The sequence below is a fragment of the Gadus macrocephalus genome, chromosome 12, assembly GCF_031168955.1.
Source record: "Gadus macrocephalus chromosome 12, ASM3116895v1".
NCBI lineage: Eukaryota > Metazoa > Chordata > Actinopteri > Gadiformes > Gadidae > Gadus > Gadus macrocephalus.
In genome coordinates, this window is record NC_082393.1 from 16,739,590 (window position 1) to 16,762,405 (window position 22,816).

General features: G+C 41.8%; 2 protein-coding genes across 2 annotated transcripts; both read right to left on the reverse strand.

Annotated features, from left to right (window-relative positions):
- Nucleotides 1–2,505: 2,505 nt before the first annotated feature.
- Nucleotides 2,506–11,096, reverse strand: LOC132468678 (desmoglein-2.1-like). Its single transcript, XM_060066436.1, has 4 exons — nt 10,178–11,096; nt 4,440–4,589; nt 4,063–4,201; nt 2,506–3,285 (listed from the first exon to the last, which is right to left on the reverse strand). The coding sequence occupies exons 1-4, from the start codon at nt 10,208–10,210 to the stop codon at nt 3,203–3,205; spliced, it is 405 nt and encodes a 134-aa protein (XP_059922419.1). The 5' UTR covers nt 10,211–11,096; the 3' UTR covers nt 2,506–3,202.
- A 1,107-nt stretch (nt 11,097–12,203) lies between these two features.
- LOC132468676 (desmoglein-2.1-like) lies at nt 12,204–22,572 on the reverse strand. The gene is made up of 14 exons (XM_060066434.1): nt 22,296–22,572; nt 20,920–21,045; nt 20,558–20,716; nt 20,192–20,333; nt 19,927–20,087; nt 19,552–19,686; nt 18,759–18,944; nt 18,029–18,468; nt 17,713–17,855; nt 17,255–17,476; nt 16,205–16,447; nt 15,286–15,416; nt 14,676–14,981; nt 12,204–14,371 (listed from the first exon to the last, which is right to left on the reverse strand). The coding sequence occupies exons 1-14, from the start codon at nt 22,347–22,349 to the stop codon at nt 13,187–13,189; spliced, it is 3,633 nt and encodes a 1,210-aa protein (XP_059922417.1). The 5' UTR covers nt 22,350–22,572; the 3' UTR covers nt 12,204–13,186.
- Between the last annotated feature and the right edge of the window lie 244 nt (nt 22,573–22,816).

A 22,816-nucleotide genomic window follows, 5' to 3' on the forward strand; every position in this document is an offset into this window, starting at 1 on the left:
ACTGTGAATTTAATGCAATTAGGTAGCCAGTAATTTACTGTAACTTCACAGTTGTCTTTCCCATGGAATTACTGTGATATAGGGATATCCTGCATGCAATATACTGTAACTTCATACACATGCATCCAAAGTAAAAGGAAAACAAAGAAAACATGACATTTGTTCAATTCAACATTTAATTAAACAATGAATCAACATTAATACATTTAACTTGCCTTCACTTTTAACCAATAACAACCCAGACCCATTTCTACTTATAGGAAAAATTACAACAGAACAGAAAACGCAGGCTTGAAACCGCGAACTTTTGAAACCCCCTCCCAGTGTCGCGCTCCACTGAGGAGACTGGCAGATTAGAACCCAAAAGCACGACTCAGAGACAAGCAAACACAATGATATTCCGATCTTTACTTCGTCAAGAAAATCAACGGGGACGGGGCGGAGAACGTAGTCGGGGGCAGGCAGGATCGGGAAACCGGGGCAGAAGACAGGCGAACGAGGATCCAGAGGGACGAGACGGGGAACGTAGTCGGGGACTGGCAGGGTCGGGAAGCCGGGACAGGAGACAGGCGAACGAGGATCCAGAAGGACGAGACGGGGAACGTAGTCGGGGACAGGCAGGGTCGGGAAGCCGGGACAGGAGACAGGCGAACGAGGATCCAGTAGAACGAGGCGGGGAACGTAGTCGAGGACAGGCAGGATCGGGAAACCGGGAACAGGGGACAGGCGAATAGCTGGAGAGACTTGCATGAACCTAACAGCGAAGACAATCAGGCAACAGGTGAACAGTGTTCAGCCAACTTTCCACTAACCACCTGACGCAGCCCAGCTGCGAGGGTGAAGGGGGCGTGACGGACAGACCGTGACACCCAGGGAGGAATCTTTTGAAAACACAACTGTTTTGGTAATTCGTAAACTGGTGAAAACGGTTTCTCTGGTAACGCTGACGTCACGGCACATTTCACCCTACATTGAAATCCATTCGAAGTCCAATATCTTCCTCAAGAGTGTGCTCACATGTTGGATGATGTGAGTTCATCAACCCGCGCTTTTTCTTGGCTTTAAAATTGTACCGGCCTACGTCATCTGTTGTTGAAGTTTCTTCCTCCTCTGTCTTCACTTGGCGGCAAATGGCAGAATATCTGCTGCTGGTTGACAGTTAAAAGTTGCGTGATCTCCCACAATGCAGTGCGTTAATGTAATTTACTGTGTTTTCACACAAAATGGTCTGATTACAGTATTTTACTGGGGAAAAGTACAGTAACATGTTGTGAAATCCTTGTAATGCAAATATCACAGTAAATAACAGTGACATTTGAAATTACAGTATTATATTGGGAACATCACATTTAGCACCTGTGAAGTGATTTCACAGTAATTTACTGTCAAATATTAGTTAAATATTGTGAAACCCTGGTAATTATTTATAGAGCTCTATGTGGGCTACGTTTTCAACAATGCTGCACGAGTACTGCAGACACAAACAAAAGGGAAGAAAATCTTTAAAGAGAATCGAATAAACATTTGACTCTTAACTAATTTATTTAGCACCCTTTTCAGCAAAGTAGTTCAATTCGAAAGCACACTTGGCTGCACCAACATTCATTCCTTTTACACTAAATCCTAAATCCCAATCCCTTTTATCTAATGAATCTAGAGGTAAGAAAAGCGGTTGAACCTCATCTTCCTCTAAGGTTGGTATGTTGTCGTTGATGTCTGTCACCTCGATATTGACCGTGGCAGTGGCGGTATTCCCCCCCGGCGCTCCGTCCATGTCGGCTCCCTCGATGGTCAACGAATAGAAACTCACTCGCTGCAGACAAAAATATATGACAGGAAAAAAAAAACATTGAATTGAAGGACCTTTTTGGTGTCATATAGGTCAATGTCCAACTGCCACATGAGTTGCTTGAACCCAGACTTGCATATTAAAAGTATTTTTTTTTTTTTAAATGTAGTGAACATTGGCAACATTCTTCATCCTACATTTGGTCATGCACTAATGACCTGTTTTATTTGGAAATGTGTCATGTTGATCATGATTCACTCTCAATGCTATTTCATGTCTTAAAGGGGCCAACACAAAATGAATGGTGGATTTAGTTGGTTACCTTGAGTTGAATGACTTGACGATAGCACCAGGGGCATTTCTAGGTTTCATAAACATCCTGGGCTTAGCCCAGAGGGAAAAGGAAAATGTTGTATGCTTATTGTGCATGCAACATTTTCATAATGCTTAACCTATATAAACAAAATATGCAGTTTATTATAGCTTTAAATAGCAACCTGACTGCTGTGCTGCTTATCCCCAAACATCTCAAGTTCCATTCAAGTTATTTTAGAGTAAAATAAATACAAGTGAGAGAGACCTTACATATATGTATATATATATATATATATATATATATATATATATATATATATATATATATATATATATATATATATATATATATATATATATATATATATATATATATATATATATAAAGATCTGACTGGGGATAGGATAGGTTAATTTACTTGAGGCACTTTGAGTCTGCCTTGTGTATGAAAAGTGCTACATAAATAAAGTTGCCTGGCCTTGCCTTGAGTCTGGTTATGTTTTTAAGCAGTTTATTCTCTTGCCAGAAGGACTAGGCTACTTTATTTTGAGATGTCCCTGGAATCCCAATGTTTCTTTCAAAATAACTAACTACCATCAGTGACTAGAATCATTTCATGACTTCTAGACTGAATTGAATTAATGCATTCCATAGTTACCAGTAAATATACCATTCTTTATTTTTTCTTCTTTTTTTATTATATTCGGGTCTAATTAAATAATATCCGGGGCTTTAGCCCTGAATAAAACAGCCTAGGGACGCACATTATAGATAGATTATGTATTAACCGCAAATTGCCTGCACCGGCGTTAGCTGGCAATGTTTTTTATTCATTAGCTTTGCCCTACGGTAAACCACAGTAAGCTGGCTCTACCCTTGCTACCGTGCCAACCCTCCCACTTTTTCCTGCCCTAACATTCAGTTTATGGAGATGCCTCATGAAATAAGTTAGAAAAAGGCCTTCTGACTTTATAGAACCTTTGAAAAGTTTGAGAAAGTTAGGCCTACCTCTCTGTCTAAGGTTGCATCTGTGACATAGATTAATCCTGTGCCTCTTTCTATGTAGAAATGGTTGGAGCTGTCTATGGGCTCTTGCTTTATAATGCTGTGTAGGCAATCTTTGAGTGGAGCGTGTTGATCTTGTCAGCATCTGTTGCGTTCAGCTGGGCCACCAGAGTGCCTGTTTGAACAAATGGAAATATTTTGCCTTACAGTAATGCAAGTCAAGGTTTTAAAATCTGCAGCCAAACTGAATGATTTGCTTTAAGCAAATGCACTATAATTTACAGAAAAGGGCTTCTCTATATAAAATGATTGGCGGATATGAAATACGCTCTTACTCAGAATTCAAATTCGGAACGTAATTAAACCTTGTAACACCTGTAAACAAAGCTCACAGCAAAACTGAAGCTGTGCTATGCTTTGAATAAACCAGTGTTTCTGCAAGGAAGCAGGAAATAAAAATTATGATTTGGAAAACCTCTACAGCCTACACATCAACCACATGCAGCAACACGTTTGGAGTGAAAATCAATGTGTTCTGACTGAACCTAGCTTTTGATTAAATATACAAAGATGTGTCTGAAATATCTGCCGGTGAGATGATGTGTGATGTGTGTCTGTTTGTGTATGTGTGTGTGTGTGTGTGTGTGTGTGTGTGTGTGTGTGTGTGTGTGTGTGTGTGTGTGTGTGTGTGTGTGTGTGTGTGTGTGTGTGTGTGTGTGTGTGTGTGTGTGTGTAGGTGTGTGTGTGTATGACTCTCGTTTTAGAATTTAATGGTCAGGAAACAGCCATGGTCGGGTTTTTTCACAATGCCTACGCTCTCCAACCTATTTGACAGCTCATTGATATCATTGGACAGAAGAAATACACACGCTCTAAATATATGTATATATATATATATATATATATATATCGACATGTAATGGACTGTATGGTACACTTGTAAGGGCCCTACCAGCTGGGCTCGACTCAATGACTCTAGCTGCAGGCACTGGCACAAAAACAGGTGGGTTGTCATTCTCATCCTCCACCTCAATCATCAGCTCGATCCTCTCGGCCACTGTCCCGTTGCGGAATCGGGCCACTCCAGTGAGCTGTCGCACAGAAGACAAACTATTCTCAGAGAAACTAAATGCCTGCTATATTTCCAAGCAAAAACATATGGGAAATTTGTTTTGATCACAGCACTAGATGGGCAGCACTGCAGCACCAATTAATTTGAGATTTAGAAAGTATATGTGAAAACCGAAGAGTTGAACCACCCTTTAAACCCTTTAATCATGTCATATAATGATCATACATTATTGATTCACATAATCGGATTGCACTCACAATGTAAGAAGCTCTTTCCTCTCTGTCGAGAACGTCAAAGATGCGGACCTGCCCGGTGGTTTCTTCCACAACAAACAGATTATAGGGCTCCTCACTGGCACCGTGGCCCAACAGAGTGTAGTACATGGTGCCATCCATGTCGGACCTTATCTGGAGATCGGGCACACATGTCACTTTGGTGACTACAGAATTGGATAACATAAAAATGGCTTGTTTGAAAATAAAGAACCAAAAGCAAGTAGAAAGTTGGCAATAGCCAATAGCCAACCCAGTCGCCAAGAAAAAACGTCGACGGTGTACGTTTCCATGAACACTGGAGACGTACTATTACAACGTAAAAACAGCGTGTTATACCTACAGTATCCACGCGTGCCGCTGTGGAGGCGGGTTTCGGGGTTTGGGTTTCACGGCTTTCGCGGCAAATTGTGGACACGATTGTTTAGGGGGGGGGGGGGGAGGTAGACTGTTGTTGACCGGGGAGGGGGGGGGGGGAGACACGTTTGTTGAGGGGGGGGGGACGACACGATTGTAGGGGGGGGGGGGGGGGGAAGACGTTAGTTGAAGGGGGACGACGAGTTGGTTTTTATTGAACGCTCGACAACGAGAGTTGGTTTTTATTGAACGAGACTTCAACACGGAACAGCTGCACGAAACGATGGTCACGTCACTCTCGGTGACGGTGTCGACAACAATGAACACACGAACAATGTTAATAGAACAACACACAACCACATAACATCCCGAACCCATCAACCCCACTTAATCCTAACAACAAAACAAGTTAACAAAAGCCCCATTTGTCAACTGACAACCCCAATTCCCAGAATCCCCCGCGGCTCCGGAACACGGCGTAGCTTATATTAATCTTTATTATCCGAATGGGAAATGCAATATTTTAGGACAGATACACCATTAAACGCGTTTCTAATGACATTTCTAGCGAGAAATGTACATTTTCCTTACATAATCTTCAGTCAGTGAATGTGTATAATCTTTATTAATCTTTATTATCTGAATGGGAAATGCAATATTTTAGGACCGATTCACCGTTAAACGTGTTTCTAATAACATTTCTAGCGAGAAATATACTTTTTACTTGCATAATCTTCAGTCAGTGATTGTGTCTGATCTTTAGTTTTATAGTTATTAGGATTTGATCGGATCGCTCGCATGTTTCAACGTCAGGTTGTTAGGCTGCTTTCGCTAAACTAGCAGCTCACGTGCTTCCTGCGTTTGTGTTATTAAACTGTTACTTTATGTAACTTTTAATGATATCATCTTGTTAGAAACACGTATATCTGAGAGGCAACCCAGTCGCCAAAAGCATTCGTTGACAGTGTACGTTTCGTGAACACTGGATTACGTCGCATTTCAACATAAAATAGCGTGTTATACACACACACACGCACACACACACACACACACACACACACACACACACACACACACACACACACACACACACACACACACACACACACACACACACACACACACACACACACACACTCACACGCACACGCACGCACAGACACACACACACACACACACACACACACACACACGCACACGGTGCATTTCGCTGCTAAAACAACAACAACAAAATATTCCCTCAAATATTATTACTAAAGAACCGTTTTCCAAAGAACGAAATGTAAACCAATGCATTCTGAATGGGAGTGTTTCTCCGATTTTTCCATGCTACACAGAACGAAATGTAAACCCTTGCAAATAAAGACTTCATGGTCATAATAATTTAAATATCATTAATCTCCGTGTGTTGGGTGGTATTCTATTTTTTTCAACGGGGCTGCATCCAGTCACTTGACCGTCATGCTGCTATGGTGGTTGCTATCGACCGCCCCCTCTAATCCTTACATGGCTCTAAAAACCACGCGGCAAAGGAGCTGCCGTAAATTGTGTTGTTTTTGTCGTAAACTGGGGTCCGACGGTTAAAAAATAGACAGATATTCCGAGGTATCCTTAAAAGGCAGCTTGGATGTTTTTATTTTCTGCACTTTAGACTTCTTCTATAACCTATTTTTGAAAGCAAAACACCAAGTTCATTGATTTAACGAGGCAGGGTTATTTGAAACAATTTATTCAATAAATATTTGTGAGAGGTCATTCCTTCTCCTGAGTTTGCTTCCTATTTATGTCTAGTGTACACCCCTACTGTCCAAAAGCATCCCCCCCCCCTCCCCATATGGATTTGGAGAGTTGTTGCCACGTCCCAGTGGTGGAAGTATCATATAATATGAAAGAGGGCATTCAATTATACTACAATGATCAATTAGGAGGCCGAAGCCCTAAAGGAAGTGATGCAATAGGTGACTGAGGCGAGAACATTTAAGTAAACTGTACCTTGGGGTCTCTTATATATCAAAGGGGGTTTCAAAGGACGCATACGCTTCAACCTGTGGCTCCAGCCCTACAGGAAATGACTCAGCAAGTGCTCCATCTCGTTGCACCTGCACCCAGCGGCTCGCTTGCAAGATTTTGGCCTGAAGTTCTTCCCAGACCTATACCCTAACAGTCCAACATGCATATCTGAGAATCAGGGGCCTCTCTTCAATAATGACAAAATGTTATGAGAGAAATACAGATTCACTTTTTGTTATCTCATAAGCGGCGTGGTGCCGGCTCCTTTTGACCTTTTGACCCCAGACTTCAAAGACGTGGCCACAGGCCAGCTGTGTCTACACACATTAAGCCACAAATGTACACCTCCATCCCGCAAAAAATGGGGCCTAGAAACTAACCTCTGTCTTATGTACATTGACTGTACTGTTGGAGGTCACGCCCCTTTTCCGGCCTTTTCGAGATAGCTAGGGATGCTAAAATGTTTACACACATTTCCCGGGGCCCCGAGAATGACATATCCAAGATTTGTAGTTCTAGCCCATAGAGAAATAAAGTTTTCCCAAATGGACTGTCATTTGGACAAAGCCCCTTCAGAAGTGTTGCCTGCGAGACCTAATGGTTCAGAATGTGGTGGAAAAACAGTTTTTGAGATAGGAAGGTCCTACCGCCCTGAAATTTGAATACCATATTCTAGGGCCTAACTGGGACCCCCGCACCGAAACTTGGCCCGGTCGGACCCCGAGTGCAGGAAGGGGGGGCCTGGACTTTCATAATCTTCGCTCGGTGAATGTAAAGGATGTTTGGTCGGATGTTATGACGAAGAATCATAATGTGAATGGGAATATTCTATTAATGTCTTGATATCATCTTTCGTCTCAACACTTCTGCTGCAGCCGCTTAAAGTCTCACTCCGAGAACCTTAAAATATGAATCAATCCATTAGAAGTATGAAAATATCTTCCCGGTCGTGCAACAGGGCAAACAAGGTGTCCTTTGACATCTACGTTTCGAGACGATTGCAACAGTGCCACACATGATCCTATTTGAATATGTTTCGGGGTAGTAATTAGCTGTCGATTTTGGAGGCCTTTATCAATAATGACCAGCTATAGATTTGCTTCCCGATGGAGATTTTTGACAAATTACATGTTAATTAGCATCTACACGTTAAGCTGAGTCCAATGAGATCAAGCTCGCCCTCTTGCTACACCGAGATCATGTCCTAGACCTAGGTGTACCATGTAAAATACATGTTACCATTAGCTAGAGTGTCATGCTTGGTGTCATTGGACTCAACGTGTAGATGCTAAATAACATGTCATTTGTCACAATTTTTTATCGGGAAGCAAATCAATAGCTGCTCATTATTGATTAAGGCCTCCAATTTCGACAGCTAATTACTACCATTAAACATGTTCGAATATGCTCATGTGTGGCACCGTTGCAATCGCCTGGAAGGACACCTTGTTCGTTCTCCTACGCCACCGGGAAGATATTTACATGCTTCTGATTGACTAATGAATTGATTCAGCTATTCCCCCAGAAGTCTGGGGTCAAAAGGTCAAAAGGAGACGGCACCAGCCCCGTTGAAAAAAATTGAATAGCACCCAACACACGGAGATTAATGATATTTAAATGATTATGACAATGAAGTCTTTATTTGCATGGGTTTACATTTCGTTCTGTGTAGCATGGAAAAATCGGAGAAACACTCCCATTCAGAATGCATTGGTTTACATTTCGTTCTTTGGAAAACGGTTCTTTAGTAATAATATTTGAGGGAATATTTTGTTGTTGTTGTTTTAGCAGCGAAATGCACCGTGTGTGTGTGTGTGTGTGTGTGTGTGTGTGTGTGTGTGTGTGTGTGTGTGTGTGTGTGTGTGTGTGTGTTTGTGTGTGTGTGTCTGTGTGTGTCTGTGTGTGTGTGTGTGTGTGTGTGTGTGTGTGTGTGTGTGTGTGTGTGTGTGTGTGTGTGTGCGTGTGTGTGTGTGTGCGTGTGTGTGTGTGTATAACACGCTATTTTATGTTGAAATGCGACGTAATCCAGTGTTCACGAAACGTACACTGTCAACGAATGCTTTTGGCGACTGGGTTGCCTCTCAGATATACGTGTTTCTAACAAGATGATATCATTAAAAGTTACATAAAGTAACAGTTTAATAACACAAACGCAGGAAGCACGTGAGCTGCTAGTTTAGCGAAAGCAGCCTAACAACCTGACGTTGAAACATGCGAGCGATCCGATCAAATCCTAATAACCATAAAACTAAAGATCAGACACAATCACTGACTGAAGATTATGCAAGTAAAAAGTATATTTCTCGCTAGAAATGTTATTAGAAACACGTTTAACGGTGAATCGGTCCTAAAATATTGCATTTCCCATTCAGATAATAAAGATTAATAAAGATCATACACATTCACTGACTGAAGATTATGTAAGGAAAATGTACATTTCTCGCTAGAAATGTCATTAGAAACGCGTTTAATGGTGTATCTGTCCTAAAATATTGCATTTCCCATTCGGATAATAAAGATTAATATAAGGTACGCCGTGTTCCGGAGCCGCGGGGGATTCTGGGAATTGGGGTTGTCAGTTGACAAATGGGGCTTTTGTTAACTTGTTTTGTTGTTAGGATTAAGTGGGGTTGATGGGTTCGGGATGTTATGTGGTTGTGTGTTGTTCTATTAACATTGTTCGTGTGTTCATTGTTGTCGACACCGTCACCGAGAGTGACGTGACCATCGTTTCGTGCAGCTGTTCCGTGTTGAAGTCTCGTTCAATAAAAACCAACTCTCGTTGTCGAGCGTTCAATAAAAACCAACTCTCGTTGTCGAGCGTGCCCCCCCCCCCCCCCCCTACAAACGTGTCTCCCCCCCCTCAACAAACGTGTCGCCCCCCCCCCCCCCCCCCCCCCCCCTACAATCGTGTCCCCCCCCCCCCCTCAACAAACGTGTCCCCCCCCCCCCCTCCCCGGTCAACAACAGTCTACCTCCCCCCCCCCCCCCCCCCTAAACAATCGTGTCCACAATTTGCCGCGAAAGCCGTGAAACCCAAACCCCGAAACCCGCCTCCACAGCGGCACGCGTGGATACTGTAGGTATAACACGCTGTTTTTACGTTGTAATAGTACGTCTCCAGTGTTCATGGAAACGTACACCGTCGACGTTTTTTCTTGGCGACTGGGTTGCAATAGCAATGTCAAAACAGGAAGATCTGTGTGGATCATTAATAAAAAATAAAAACAACAACAATTGGACAGTAATCTAGTCTTGAGAGGCTCAATCTTACCGATTTGGACTTTAATAAAACTTTTTTTCAACCTGGCATTAGAGAAACAGCTCATACATCATCATTACAAATGGATCCCTACCTTGGCCACATATAGTCTATCCGTGTAGTCCATATTTTCTCTGAGTTTTTGAGCTGGGATAATCCAGTTCCTTTTTTGTCGTCTCAACACACCACGCACATGGCTCTCCCCACCTCTGGTTGCCCCAGAGAGCTGCAGGAACAGTAATTAATAGCCTATGTGCTTATTTGATAGTTTAACTGTCATGTTCTGTCTTTCTTTATTTCGTTCCTTGTTTTATTCTCCCCATCCAAAAGATGTCTTTCGACTTTTCCCTCACTTCACAGATCCTGCCACTCCCAGCTGCAATCACTTCATTCCCCTCACCTGAACCTCCTTGTCAATATTTCCACCTCATTCAATAGTTTCTCCCTATATATACCAGTTCACTTCACTTGTTCCCTCGTCAGTTCTTTGTTTTTTGTCATGTCTCTTGTTCCACGTGGTTTCCCAAATTCTAAGAGTTTTTCTGTTTTCATGGATTTGGAATTATTATTTTTTTTTATTAAAGAATCTTTTTTGTTATGTTTCATGAGATGTCCTATCCCTCCTTATTCCAGCTGCCCAACTACCACCTGACCATTAAAACTTGCCTTTATTCTTTCATTGATATAATATTAAATATTTCCTATCTCAATATTAATTAAAAAGTCATTATCAATATTTCATGTGTATCAAAGTGAACTCACTAAGATAAAGGTGCACAAATCTGAATATTCTATAAAAATAATACTATAAGGAAGCGTAAAACAAAACTGTGAATTGGCAACTTGTCTTTTTTTCTCCTGGTTTGATAAATAAAGCAAATAATTTTGGAGGTCCACTATGATAAGAGCTTGCTGCAGTGGCCTCAGAGCAGGGAGGGGCCACTGCTTCTCAAACAATATTTCATATTGTTTGTATACAATTTGATATGAATAAATAAAACATATCAACAGTAGGCCTATATATATATACATATAGCTACTGTTGACGGCTAGTATTACAAATAACACACTTTTAACTTAAATGATCCAAAGTATTTTACATTTCTTTCAAGTTTGTATCTTAAATTTATCTTAAATTGTATAAAATACCATTTATACCAATACGGTAACTTACAATTGTATTAATGCCTGAGGAATGATGTAATCAGATCAATATAAGGGAAAACTCACCATCATAGCCAGATAAACCACCAAAAGGTTTGCTGGAAAAGACATCATGGCCCTGCTGCTGCAGGCACACCTCAGGGCTATGTTTCTATTTGTTCGCAGATGGTGAACAAGGCTTTTTTGCTAGTGGAACATCTTGGTTTCAATGATTGTTCACCAAAACAATTTCTCCTCTGCTTCTCTCAGTTTCCCACCCACATTGTTTGCCTCCCACCCATTTCTTGCCCTCATTGTAGTCGTTCCATCTTACACAACCTATCCCCTCCCATATGTGACCAAGTCAGCAACATTCATTTACCTGTGACTTTGATGTAACTTGGCAAAGGAAAGGGTAAAAACATGTGACATGGAGGGGCTGGACATTGATTTATCTATTCTAGTCTATACGTTTCTGTTACTATACAAATTTGAGTTTTCCTTGTAAGGTTGATTTGAATACTGAAGTTCTTTGCACTTTTACGTTAGACTTTTAGAGACTTCTTCGCTAATTAAACTGCTACTACTATTACCTTCTCCAGCGAGGCTTTAACAATACCCATTATCTCCTCATTCTTAAAATGCTATTGTACTAGTTTCTCATGCATACATGCAGGAGTATTCCCCAAGTTACATTATCCCATTGAGATGAAGTTTAAGAAGAAGCTGTATTCTCCATTGTGCAAGCCCTGTCTTGAATACTTTTCATGCCTTTTGGGGGATTCACTGAGTCTCCAAACCCTGCCAATAAATGTATATCCTTCAGGGTCTAACCTATACTCAAGCATCATTGGGGAGATCAGCTGCGAGATAGTCACGCTACTGATCGAGAAGGAGGCAGAAAACATCATTAGATGAGTGACAAAAGGTTCCCCTTCAGCAATTTTGAAAATAGTCTAATAATTGGTATAGCAATCTGTAGTTTGATTATCTTTTATTGCAATTTGGCAAAATTCGAAAAATTACTGAAGCTTTTTAGTGCTGAAAAAAAATGTTTTGTAACAGAGCTGTATATGTACCTTTTAGTTTGCTTGCTGCAAACTAGAGAAATGATCTACAAAAAAAGGCATCATGCTGTTAACATTTCCCAGTTCAGCATAGACTAATGTACATGTATAAAATATTCTTAAAATAATAATATGCATACAGTAAACATCATTTGCTGAGTAACGATTCAAAACTGGAATTGACAGTTAAATACATTTATAAATAACTGCCTGTTGCACACATTGGCTGGATAATGTGTGGCGTCTGTTCCGGAATGTTATTCCCATTATTGAACTGCTTATTCTAATCTGATTGTTGATGGCTTTGGAAATGACTATTATACAATTTATGATGAGGCAACATAGCTCAAGAGCTCGATCTGCATTTTACATTACAGTTGTTTTGGGTATTAAAATACACCTTTCAGTTCATGAATGAAATACAACATGTTTCAATGTGTACAAAGACATTATAAAACGCAGGAGCTACTATTTTTTACAATGCAAGGCATTGGTTTGGTTAAGAAATGCTCTCCATTAAAATCCTTGGATACGAATACAAAAAAGTCAGACGAACGACTCACATGCATTGCATAGTACATGTTTACCTTGTCTAAAAAGATTAAAGCATAAAAAATATGTCTATATTTATTATAGACATGTGACATATTAAATGATTATCTACCCACATATACCAAGAATTAGCTCTGCGTGCATGATAAATATTTCAACAAAAATATGCTGTAACTTGCCCTCAACCAATTAAAGAAACATGCCAAGTTTTATTGCAACCTCTGAAAATCTTATAAAAAACGAGAACTTATCTTGCCTGAACTTGCCAGAATACTTTAAACTTGCCAGAATACTTAATAATGTTCCAACATCACGATTGACTCACGATAGCATCCCACTTTTTACTGAGTTATTTTCTCAGTAGTAACCACTCTTTTTTTGTGCACAACGGATTTGATAGAACCCATCTGTAGCAAGGGATCGAAGGCCGTGCCGTTGTTGTGGACCAGTGACCCTTCACCGATGTTCTGCCCCTCCACCACCATCCTGCTTTGGCCAACGGTAGACAGACCCCCTTGGCGTGAACCACCCTGAACCACGTACGTCTGTCCATGACCCTGGAGCATCTGCTGGGAGCCGCCGTGCCCTTCAACCACTATCACGCCATGGGGCAGGCTTCCTGTTTGGATGGCACCACCGCCCCCTTCTATGCGAATCCCCTGGCCAACGGGGGTCATGTTCTGCCCCTCCACCACCAACCTGCTTTGGGAAGCCGACAGACCATGTTTGAGTGTACCACCTTGGACCAGGTATGTTTGCCCCTGAAGCAATTGCTGGGAGCCCGCAGGGACCTGGCCCTCTACCACCATCATGCCCTGGGGAAGGGGGCCTGTCTGGATCACAGCACCGCCACCTTGGCCCACACTCTGGCCCTGCATTATCAGCCCCTGAGTAGCTCCGGGGGCGCCTCCATTCACCAACATCATTCCCTGCATGTTGGTGGTCGCTGGGCTGTTTGCTAGGTACATGGTGTTTTGCATTTGCGGCTGCATTATGTAATGCATTGGCTGCATTACAGGTGCGGTGGTGTAGTAGACAGGTGGCTGTTGCATCAGAAGCGTCTGGCCTTGGCCGGCCATGCCTCCTCCCACTGAGTTTACACCTTCCAACACGGTTTTTGATTTGTGGGTTGTGTTCCGGACCGCTCTGTGTTCTGTGTTCTGAGTAATCGTCTGGGGCTGGGGTGGGGGCAATGGTTGAGGTTTGGGTTGGGGTTGGGGTTGAGGCTGCTGCTGAGTAGAGATGGTACTTCTCAGTGTGGCCGTGGTGTCAATGGTTCTTGGAGTGGTCATCGTGTTCAGAGGAGTGCGGAGCACTGGTTTGACTTCAGTTGTCTCCTCCTTGCCACCGCACACCTCGGCAAGGGTTTTAAACTTGGGTCCCAAGTTGTCCAGGAACTGCAGGTCATTGTCAGCTTCCAGGAGACTGCAGCAGCCAATGGACCCAACAGGGGAGTCCTGGCCCTCATAGTCGTACACAAGCAGGCTGTCCTTCACAGCTTGGTTTTCTGGTGCAAAGCTTGCCTTCTATAGAAAGAAAAACACAATTTACAAGAACAGAAATTTTAGCAGACAGTAAAACTTCAGGAATGTTGTATTAATACTGTAGACATGCACACAAATAAAACTGACATGTCGCCATGTGCATTTACTGTGGGAGGAAATAATCAGAAACATGATAATAATAGTGGGACTTGCTTTGCAACCACACTAATAAGACCACAACAGGTTGGCAATCAATGGTGGAAAGGAGGTTTGCAATCCCCGTGTAAAATGGGATTTTTCGAAATACTTCAATGATCTTCTCGTCCAAACAGGCACTTTTCCTCACCTGTGTATAATAGTTTCCTAGATAGCTCTCTGGTAAAGCGAATCCACTGAACTTCTCTACCGCTGCAGCGCTTTCCCTCCCGTCAAACTCGGAGTAGTAGCCGTTCTCAACTCTTCTCAACGTCGAATTTCCGTAGCCGCCTGATACGGAATTGCCGTCTTGGTAGAGCACACCTCCCATGGAGGAAGTGGATTGTTGGAACTTCCCTCCCATCATGAAATCAGGTGGCGGCTGCTGGGTTCCCATCCCAGCCATTTTGGTAACCTCAGTATCCATATGTGTTGGCATATTGAGCAACGGGACTTCCTGTTGAAACAAAGAGCAAACATAAACATTAGAACTCCAGAAATTGTCCAATCATGGGGAGTCTTATTCTTTACATAAAAGCTGATATCATGCAGGAGAGATCTCCTAAGACTTTCATTAACATTGTAGTCCATCCCAATCTGCAGTAGGCCAAACTAACGTCATGCAAATCTTGAATATGAGCATATGTTGTCACAGGTACTCATAACATTGGATTGGGTTGCTATGTCATTGCAAGAACTCAGATCACTCTATCCTAAACTGCTTTTGGCAGCAAATGGTTTCAAACAAAGTCAAGCATTACCGTGTTTTCGCCCTGTCCCTCTGTGTGGTATGTCATGAGGTTTGGTTTGGTGTCAAAGGGCATCTCGGCAAAGCCCCCTGGGAAAGTCCCTGGGCCTCCACAGTGGCAGAACAGCAGTAACAGAGCCATGACTATGGATCAAAAAGAAAATCAGTTTCTGGGATACAATCAGTACCACATAATTATTCAGGTTAGTCTATTTTAAGGACTGCAAGACAAAGGTTTCTGTGTTTCAATCCCAATGTCAGCAGCTTGTGCAAAATAATTTGTTGGTAAAATAAGAATAGAATAGAATAGAATATTTGTATGTAACCAATGTAAATGTGGAAACACATTTCTTCAAGATGCATGATTAATTGTGTTTTAAATATCAAAACATCTACTCATGAAAAATGTTTCATAAAATCAATCATGTGGTCTCATTTGACCTTGTAGGTTAATTTGTCAACTTTGTGTAATGTTCCTTTAAGCTTATTTTATAATTGTTCTTGTTCCTACACATATCCCAAACCCAACAGCATGGGAAATGCAACCGACACATGGCAGTTGTACTTTTGCACTACTTGTTTGGACTTGAAGGAAGGGTGGGGCTGAAAAACACCAGCTAGGCTGGTTGGATTCAAATTGTGTTTGTTGCGCAAAGTCAATTAGGACGTCAGTGTGACACATCTGTCTATGCTCCTGTGATGTGTTTTGAACTTGAAAAAAACTGAATTGAGTGTCAAAGAATAAACTGATCATTAAGATTCAATAAATCATTTCATGGTATTTCATGTGTGATACCATGGAGCAAAGGAAGATTTCAAAACCATACTTTTTTGGTTTGTAGGGCATATCTTCTCATAATTAATTTGGAAAAAAATTCCTCTGGAAGAACGTTATTCTAAACTGTAAGTTATACCATGTAAATGTCACTCACGCAGCAGCATGAGCAATCCCAAAAAGATCAGGCCGATGGCCGCCGGCCCCAGCACTGACGATTTGCCGACTTGACCGCCAAGGCCTAGTGGGCCGCATGTCTTCCCATCCTCACAGGTGCACACCTCCACCTTCACCTTCTGCCGCTCGGGGCACACCTCGCCCTGCTGGTCTTGTACCTCCACGTACACCTCGTAGGAGCCCGGCCACATGGTCTCCTGAGACCTCAGGATAGCTGAGGTTCCTGCCAGGACAGGCATTCATTCATGTTGTTATGGTTTATTCATGTAGAACATGTCATTAAAGGCTAAACCTCCGTTATTTCTTTTCAGTGTTTCTAAGCTTCTTTAATGTGGTTCCATGTCAGCCTACTAAAGGTTATATGGTGACAAATATCCCAAGGTGAACATTTCTAGCCTTTAACAAAAAGAGTCCTAGATGCCACACCTACACTATGTGATTATGTTGTTATTATCAAAGTAAACGGTAATTCAAATGTCAAACATTTACCACACATAACTATTTACTATTCCTATTGGATATAATTGAGAAGGACAGTGTAATTTAAATATTTTGAACTGCAGAGCTTGGAATTATCCTCTTAAGCACCTTTGCTTTATTGTTGTCTCGTGTCTATTCATCTCAGCAATTCTCATCATCAAACATTAATAACACTAATAAAAGGATTTGATTATTATTAACTACCATCAATCTGTTTTCCCCTAACTTTTGTTATCTTGTTACTATTTTATGCCTGCCCAATTGGCATCCATAGCAGTAAATAAATCTTCCTCAGATTGGGAGATGCTTCTCAAGATTGTTTTCTTGTCCCAATGTTTTTTTAGTCTAGAGTTTGTTTAGGATTAGGGGGTTAATGTACATGATTTGTGTGTAGGATTCGTACAGGAGAACAAAAACTGCAAGGGGCGCTGCTCGATAACCCAGACTTTAGATATTAAGCTATAGTCTGATTTGTCTGACTAAATATGAGCCTGCAAACCCCTTTTGGGGGGATAGCGGCATGATTAGAATACCATCCTGGTCCCCTTACCATTTAAATGCTCAGCAACCCACTTGCCCTTGGTCCCCTCTGGGAGGATTAAGAAGGTGAAAGGAGCCGAGTTAGGGTCTGCGTCCTCGTCCACGGCAGACACAGTGACGGCATCAGCGGTGGTGCACATGCTCTCTACATTGCTTGTCAGCTTGGGGCAGTGATCGTTGAAGTCCTCCACCTGGATTGCTATGGTTCCCGTGGCTGTTACTGAGGGCATATCTAGAACCGGCACAACAAGGCAATGAAGGACATAATATCAATATCAATCTACTTTTTATAAATTTTACTGCAGTTCAGATAACGTCGAGTTGTAATTTTTTTGCTATTTTGATTGTATTCCCCTTTATTTATCACATGCCGTTTTGTAATATCCCATTTTGTACTATCCCTCTGATGACATGACGCTATTACCTAAATCATTGAGTCAAGGAATGCCACAGGGTGGCAGCATATACCTTCTGTAATGCAGAGCACTTTGGCGTAGTATGTCCCGTTCTGCAGATACTTAGACTCTCTGTCGGGCATCTTGTTGAGTCTAATCTCTGATGTCAATGGGTCAATAGTTAGCCAGTTGCCAGGGTCAAGTCCTTTTGCGTATCTGTGAAGAGGCGGAAAAATACTTCAGAATATTGTCATGAACAAATGTATTTCCTGTAGTCTAATACAAAAGGCTTAATATTATACAGATTAATGTATTGGCTGCCGTACAGGTGGGGTGGAAGACATAGAATATATATTATACATCTAATATGTTCATATACTTGTGCTGACCTGACATTCTCAGCCTCTTTTCCGGTATCTCCATCTATCGCTGGGTATTTGCCGACGACATCGTTAAGGTTAAAAGTGCTTCCGCCCTCAGAGATGGGAATGGCTTTGACTTGAGGGTCGAAACGTGGTCCCTCGGGTTCGTTCAAAACATTGATCTTTATTGGGTAGGACTTGGTGGAGGTAGTTCCACTGGTGCCTCCTGTTCCACCTGTTCCTCCTCCTCCACTAGTTCCTCCTCCAGCACCTCCACCTCCACCCGTGCCTCCACCCGTGCCTCCACCCCCGCCTCCACCCGTGCCTCCACCCCCGCCCCCACCCGTGCCTCCACCCCCGCCTGAACCCACTCCAGCACCTGACCCACCACCACCGCCGAACATCTCGGCTTTGTTTTTCACAGCCAATCCTAGTTGAATATCCTTTACGTCCTCGAAGTCCACAGCCTATTTTAGTGACACAAAATCAGACACCACCAATACAAAAACTTGATTAACAAAAACCAAAAAATATGGTTAAAAATTAGGACATTGATTGATAGAAGCCTATACATGACTAAATACATCAGTATTGTTCAGTTAATTCTATTGATGATTTTTATATTCGTTTTGAGGTAAGGTAAGTTAGGTATATTGAACATTTTTACACCATATTATGTCAAATACGGAAAATGCTAATTGTACAACCAAATATTAAATGCATAGTTACACTCAACTTTTGGCACAAAATCGCCTACCTTGTCAAGCATGAGGATACCCTCGTTGGTTATAGGATCTGTTTTGATGCTGAAGTAGCCAGCCTCGTTGCCTTTGACAATATCGAACACAGCTTCCCAGTTTTCAGTATTTTCAATGTCCAGGTCCTGTGCTTTTATTCTCATAACCTCCACGCCTTTTGTGTTTTCCTTAATGCTACCAGAGTACTGCAGGGTGAAACACATGTTTCAAATAGGACAATCCTAATGTCAGCATTCAACATTGAGGTGATACCACCCAGTATATTTCGGTAATCAATTTCTTTGTCTCAATGTGCTTAAAGTTTTGAAATTAAGAATAGAGAGGTCTGCACAGAAATATCTGTATGTGTGTGTTTGTGTGTATCTCAATTATGTCAAAGTTATAACCCCACTTTATTTGTAAAGTGAACATGGTAATCCTTGATCAAAAGGGTTATGGGTGTAAAAGGGGCCCTATTACCCACCAGATGTGAAAGTGATTAGCAATTAGAAATTCTGCCTTGCAGAATTTGTAATGGATGGAAGATGGAAGAGTCCGCCTAGATGTATGATGGATAGAGAAGCAACATTTGCTACAGTCCACTGGGTAGGCTAGTTAACGGATCTATCCAGCATACATCTATGTGTAGTCTCCCACTTGTCAACAAGTCAAAGGCAGGGTAGATTTTGAAACAGTGTATAATGGCTAATCACAGACACACACACACAAACCCGGCTGAGATTTTTCTGCTGTCTAGATAGTGCAACAACCAGACTATACATATATAGAAGGCCTTGTATCAAACAAAGCTACCTCTTCTTTCTCCAGAGTCGGGACGTTGTCATTCACATCCTTGATCTTTATTACGATGGTTCCTGTTCCCTCATTCCCTCCTGCTGCACCGTTCAAGTCCTTTCCAAGCACCTTCAGGGTGTAAGTGTCTTGATGCTGAAACCAAAGACAATCTTTTAATTTAACAGAAGTATTAAAGTCTGTCCACTGTTTCCAAAGTGCCAAATTCCTGCAACTTTCCAGCAAGTTGTCCTAGCTTTGAGGTTTGCATCTGTACTGTGACATCCCCACTTGTGCTCATCATAATACATCCAACTCTATGTTAAACAAATACTATTGTCTGTTAGAGACATTAGCAGTATGTTTTTATATCTGCCTTGCAATACTGATGTGTACCTCTCTGTCAAGGGTGGACTCTTTGACTAGGAGCTGTCCTTGGTCATCAATGTAAAACATGTCTCCTGGTGGGTCTTGCGCTATTATGCTGTAACGGATCTGAGAGTTTGGATTATTAGCCTCATCATCGTCCGTTGCTTTTATTTGCATTACGAATGTACCTGCGAAAATAGGAATAAAGTCAATATAAATTGACTGGTCATTCAATTGTTCTTTGTGTAGTTCATCTTATTGCAAACTATTTTGAAGAGTTTCAAACACTTGCCTGGTTGGCTGAGTTCAGAGACCGACCCATCTTGGCTTTTAGGAAAAACGGGCGTGCAGTCGTTTTCATCCAGTACGACAACCCTGAGATCGATTTCAGACTCTGCCTTCGTGCCATTTTTCCATGTTGCCATGCCGGATAGCTAAAAAACATTGGGACAAGAATTGTCATAATCATCCATATAACCGCTTCATCCCTCCAACCACCGTTTATCTTTCACACTCGTATTTATTTATTTGTATTTTTCATCAAATCACTTGGTTATTACACAATGGGTACATGTAACATGAGTGACATGCACCTGATTGAGTTAATGTATGGGCTAATGTCAAATTATTAATGTTAATGAACATTAAAGCTACATACATTGTACTGATGGAAAATCTCTCGGTCTAGAGAACGCGTCATCTTCACAAATCCAGTGTTTTCGTCTACAAAAAACACGTTGTAGGGATACTGGTCAGCCCCCACTCCATGCAGAGAGTACCGTACATCCCCAATGGTGTATTGGTTGTCTGATCGAATCTGAAAAAGAAAGACAATTTTTCTGATGCAGTCTTTGTAATGTGTTTTGTAAGTATTCATTTACATGATGACAGGTTTCACATTTTAATCAGATTTATCTTAAAATTGGCAGTGCCAGCTTGAGTGGTTAAAGCCTGCTGCTGAACATACCTCACATACTCAAGTCAGAGCTTAGAGACCGTTACCTAACTGTTTTTTACTACCTTGGCAATATACTTTTCTGTGCTGTAGTCTTTGTTTTCCAAGAGTTTGGTTGGAGGAATGATCCATTCTCTTTTATTTCTCACAAGTTGGTCTGGGAAATTACCCTTTACCACATCGGCAAGAATCTGCAGCCACAATGGAGAAAAATGTTATAGGTTAAGATATGCCTTGATTGAGATCATCTTGATAAGGATGACCCCTGGTTGGGCAACAAATGTATTTGTGTGTCATGATTAATTTGTGTCTTATGTTATATAAAAGCGCTTGGTAATGTTATAAGTAAGATGCATTTATAGGTATCTATGTATCAGAATGCTGTTTCAACACAGACAAAGAAGTCTTTGTTTGGTCAAAACACTTTCTGAACGACTAATTCTTTGAGGCATGTCTGGCACCACCCTGCCACTCCTAAAATTATGGGCTTATTTCTCGACTACCATACGGATATGTTGAATATGACAAAGGAAAGAAAAACTGGTTGTTGGTTAAGTTAAGGAGTGGCAACTTTAAGGAAAGTCGTGTGGTATTTGGTCAAAGGACATATCGTCTGTAGCATGGCATAAGTAAGTTATGTAATAAGTTGCGGCTAGTTTTACATTCATTTTATCATCTTAATCTTATCATCTTAATCCACTGTTCTGGGCTTGGGACCCACAATTGACCATGTTCATTAAGTCACGACCCACTTTTCTACAATTCAAACCAAGTAAATGTTTTGATCAGAAAATGGGTTAGCAAACGCTCATACACATACACGTCATTATTTAAACATAAACAAACAAATACTTTCATGCCTGCATTCAAAGCACATCAATTTCTTTAGTCCTATTCTTTTCTTGCACACAAATGTGGGTCACGGACACCCAGTCCCTGACCGACATTTGGGGCGTGACCCACCAGTTGAGTAACACTGATCTAAATTATCCATTATCCATCCTTATTTCTCGTTAGAAGTATGCCGGATACCATGGACCACAGTCTGAATACACGGTGAACAACAGCTAACATATCCAAGCAGGGGTTGCTGTTTTCCCCTGGGTGAGGACGTGTTGAGCACTGTCTTCTGCAGTACAATATGCTTTATGTTCTGGCTTCAGGCCTCCTTCACTTGCGTTGCTATGGCAACCTATCACTGAGCGTACAACAGGAAGAGAGGGATTGGATTCCGGCAGGCAGCGTTACCAACCTGCCTGAAAGGTATTCCGTGTCGATGAAGTGACATCGATAAAGTCGCTTATTGTCATCAATCGACAGGCTAAATAACTAAAGTCGCTGAATGTAAGACATGTATTGAACAGAAACAGAACAAACGATCAAGGTAAACATGAGCCTATTAGGCTACTTCTGGTTCAATTCAAATGTTTTAGAAACTCACCGCCAGCGCCGCCAACACCGACAAAACAGAAATCAACGAAAAAACTCTAATCATGACCGAAATGGTGTCCTATAAACGTCTGAAGAAATTACAGGGTCCAATCGGAAATCCACTGCCAGTCTTACTCCACGGTTGTGTCTTTAGTGCAGAAGTCCCGAGGAGTCAGTGCAGAGTGTGTGAGCAGGTTGTGATGCTACGACGGTAATATGAGGACACCCGCGTGTTATGTCAACAGCGTCACGGACTCTCGACACACACCCTCACCTGTGGGGCAGAACGGGTTTGTGCGTCTCTGACACAGACAGAGAGAGAGAGCGAGAGCGAGAGAGAGAGCGAGAGAGAGAGAGAGAGAGAGAGAGAGAGAGAGAGAGGCATAGCAGTCTGTGTACAGATAACTTCAAACATCCAGACATACTCATCTAATAATCATGCCATTCATCATGGCCCTCAGGCATGGCACAAACTCGGTCACGTCAAAGAAGGGGGGTATGCTATGGCGTGTGAATCTTTCTTGTTAGTCT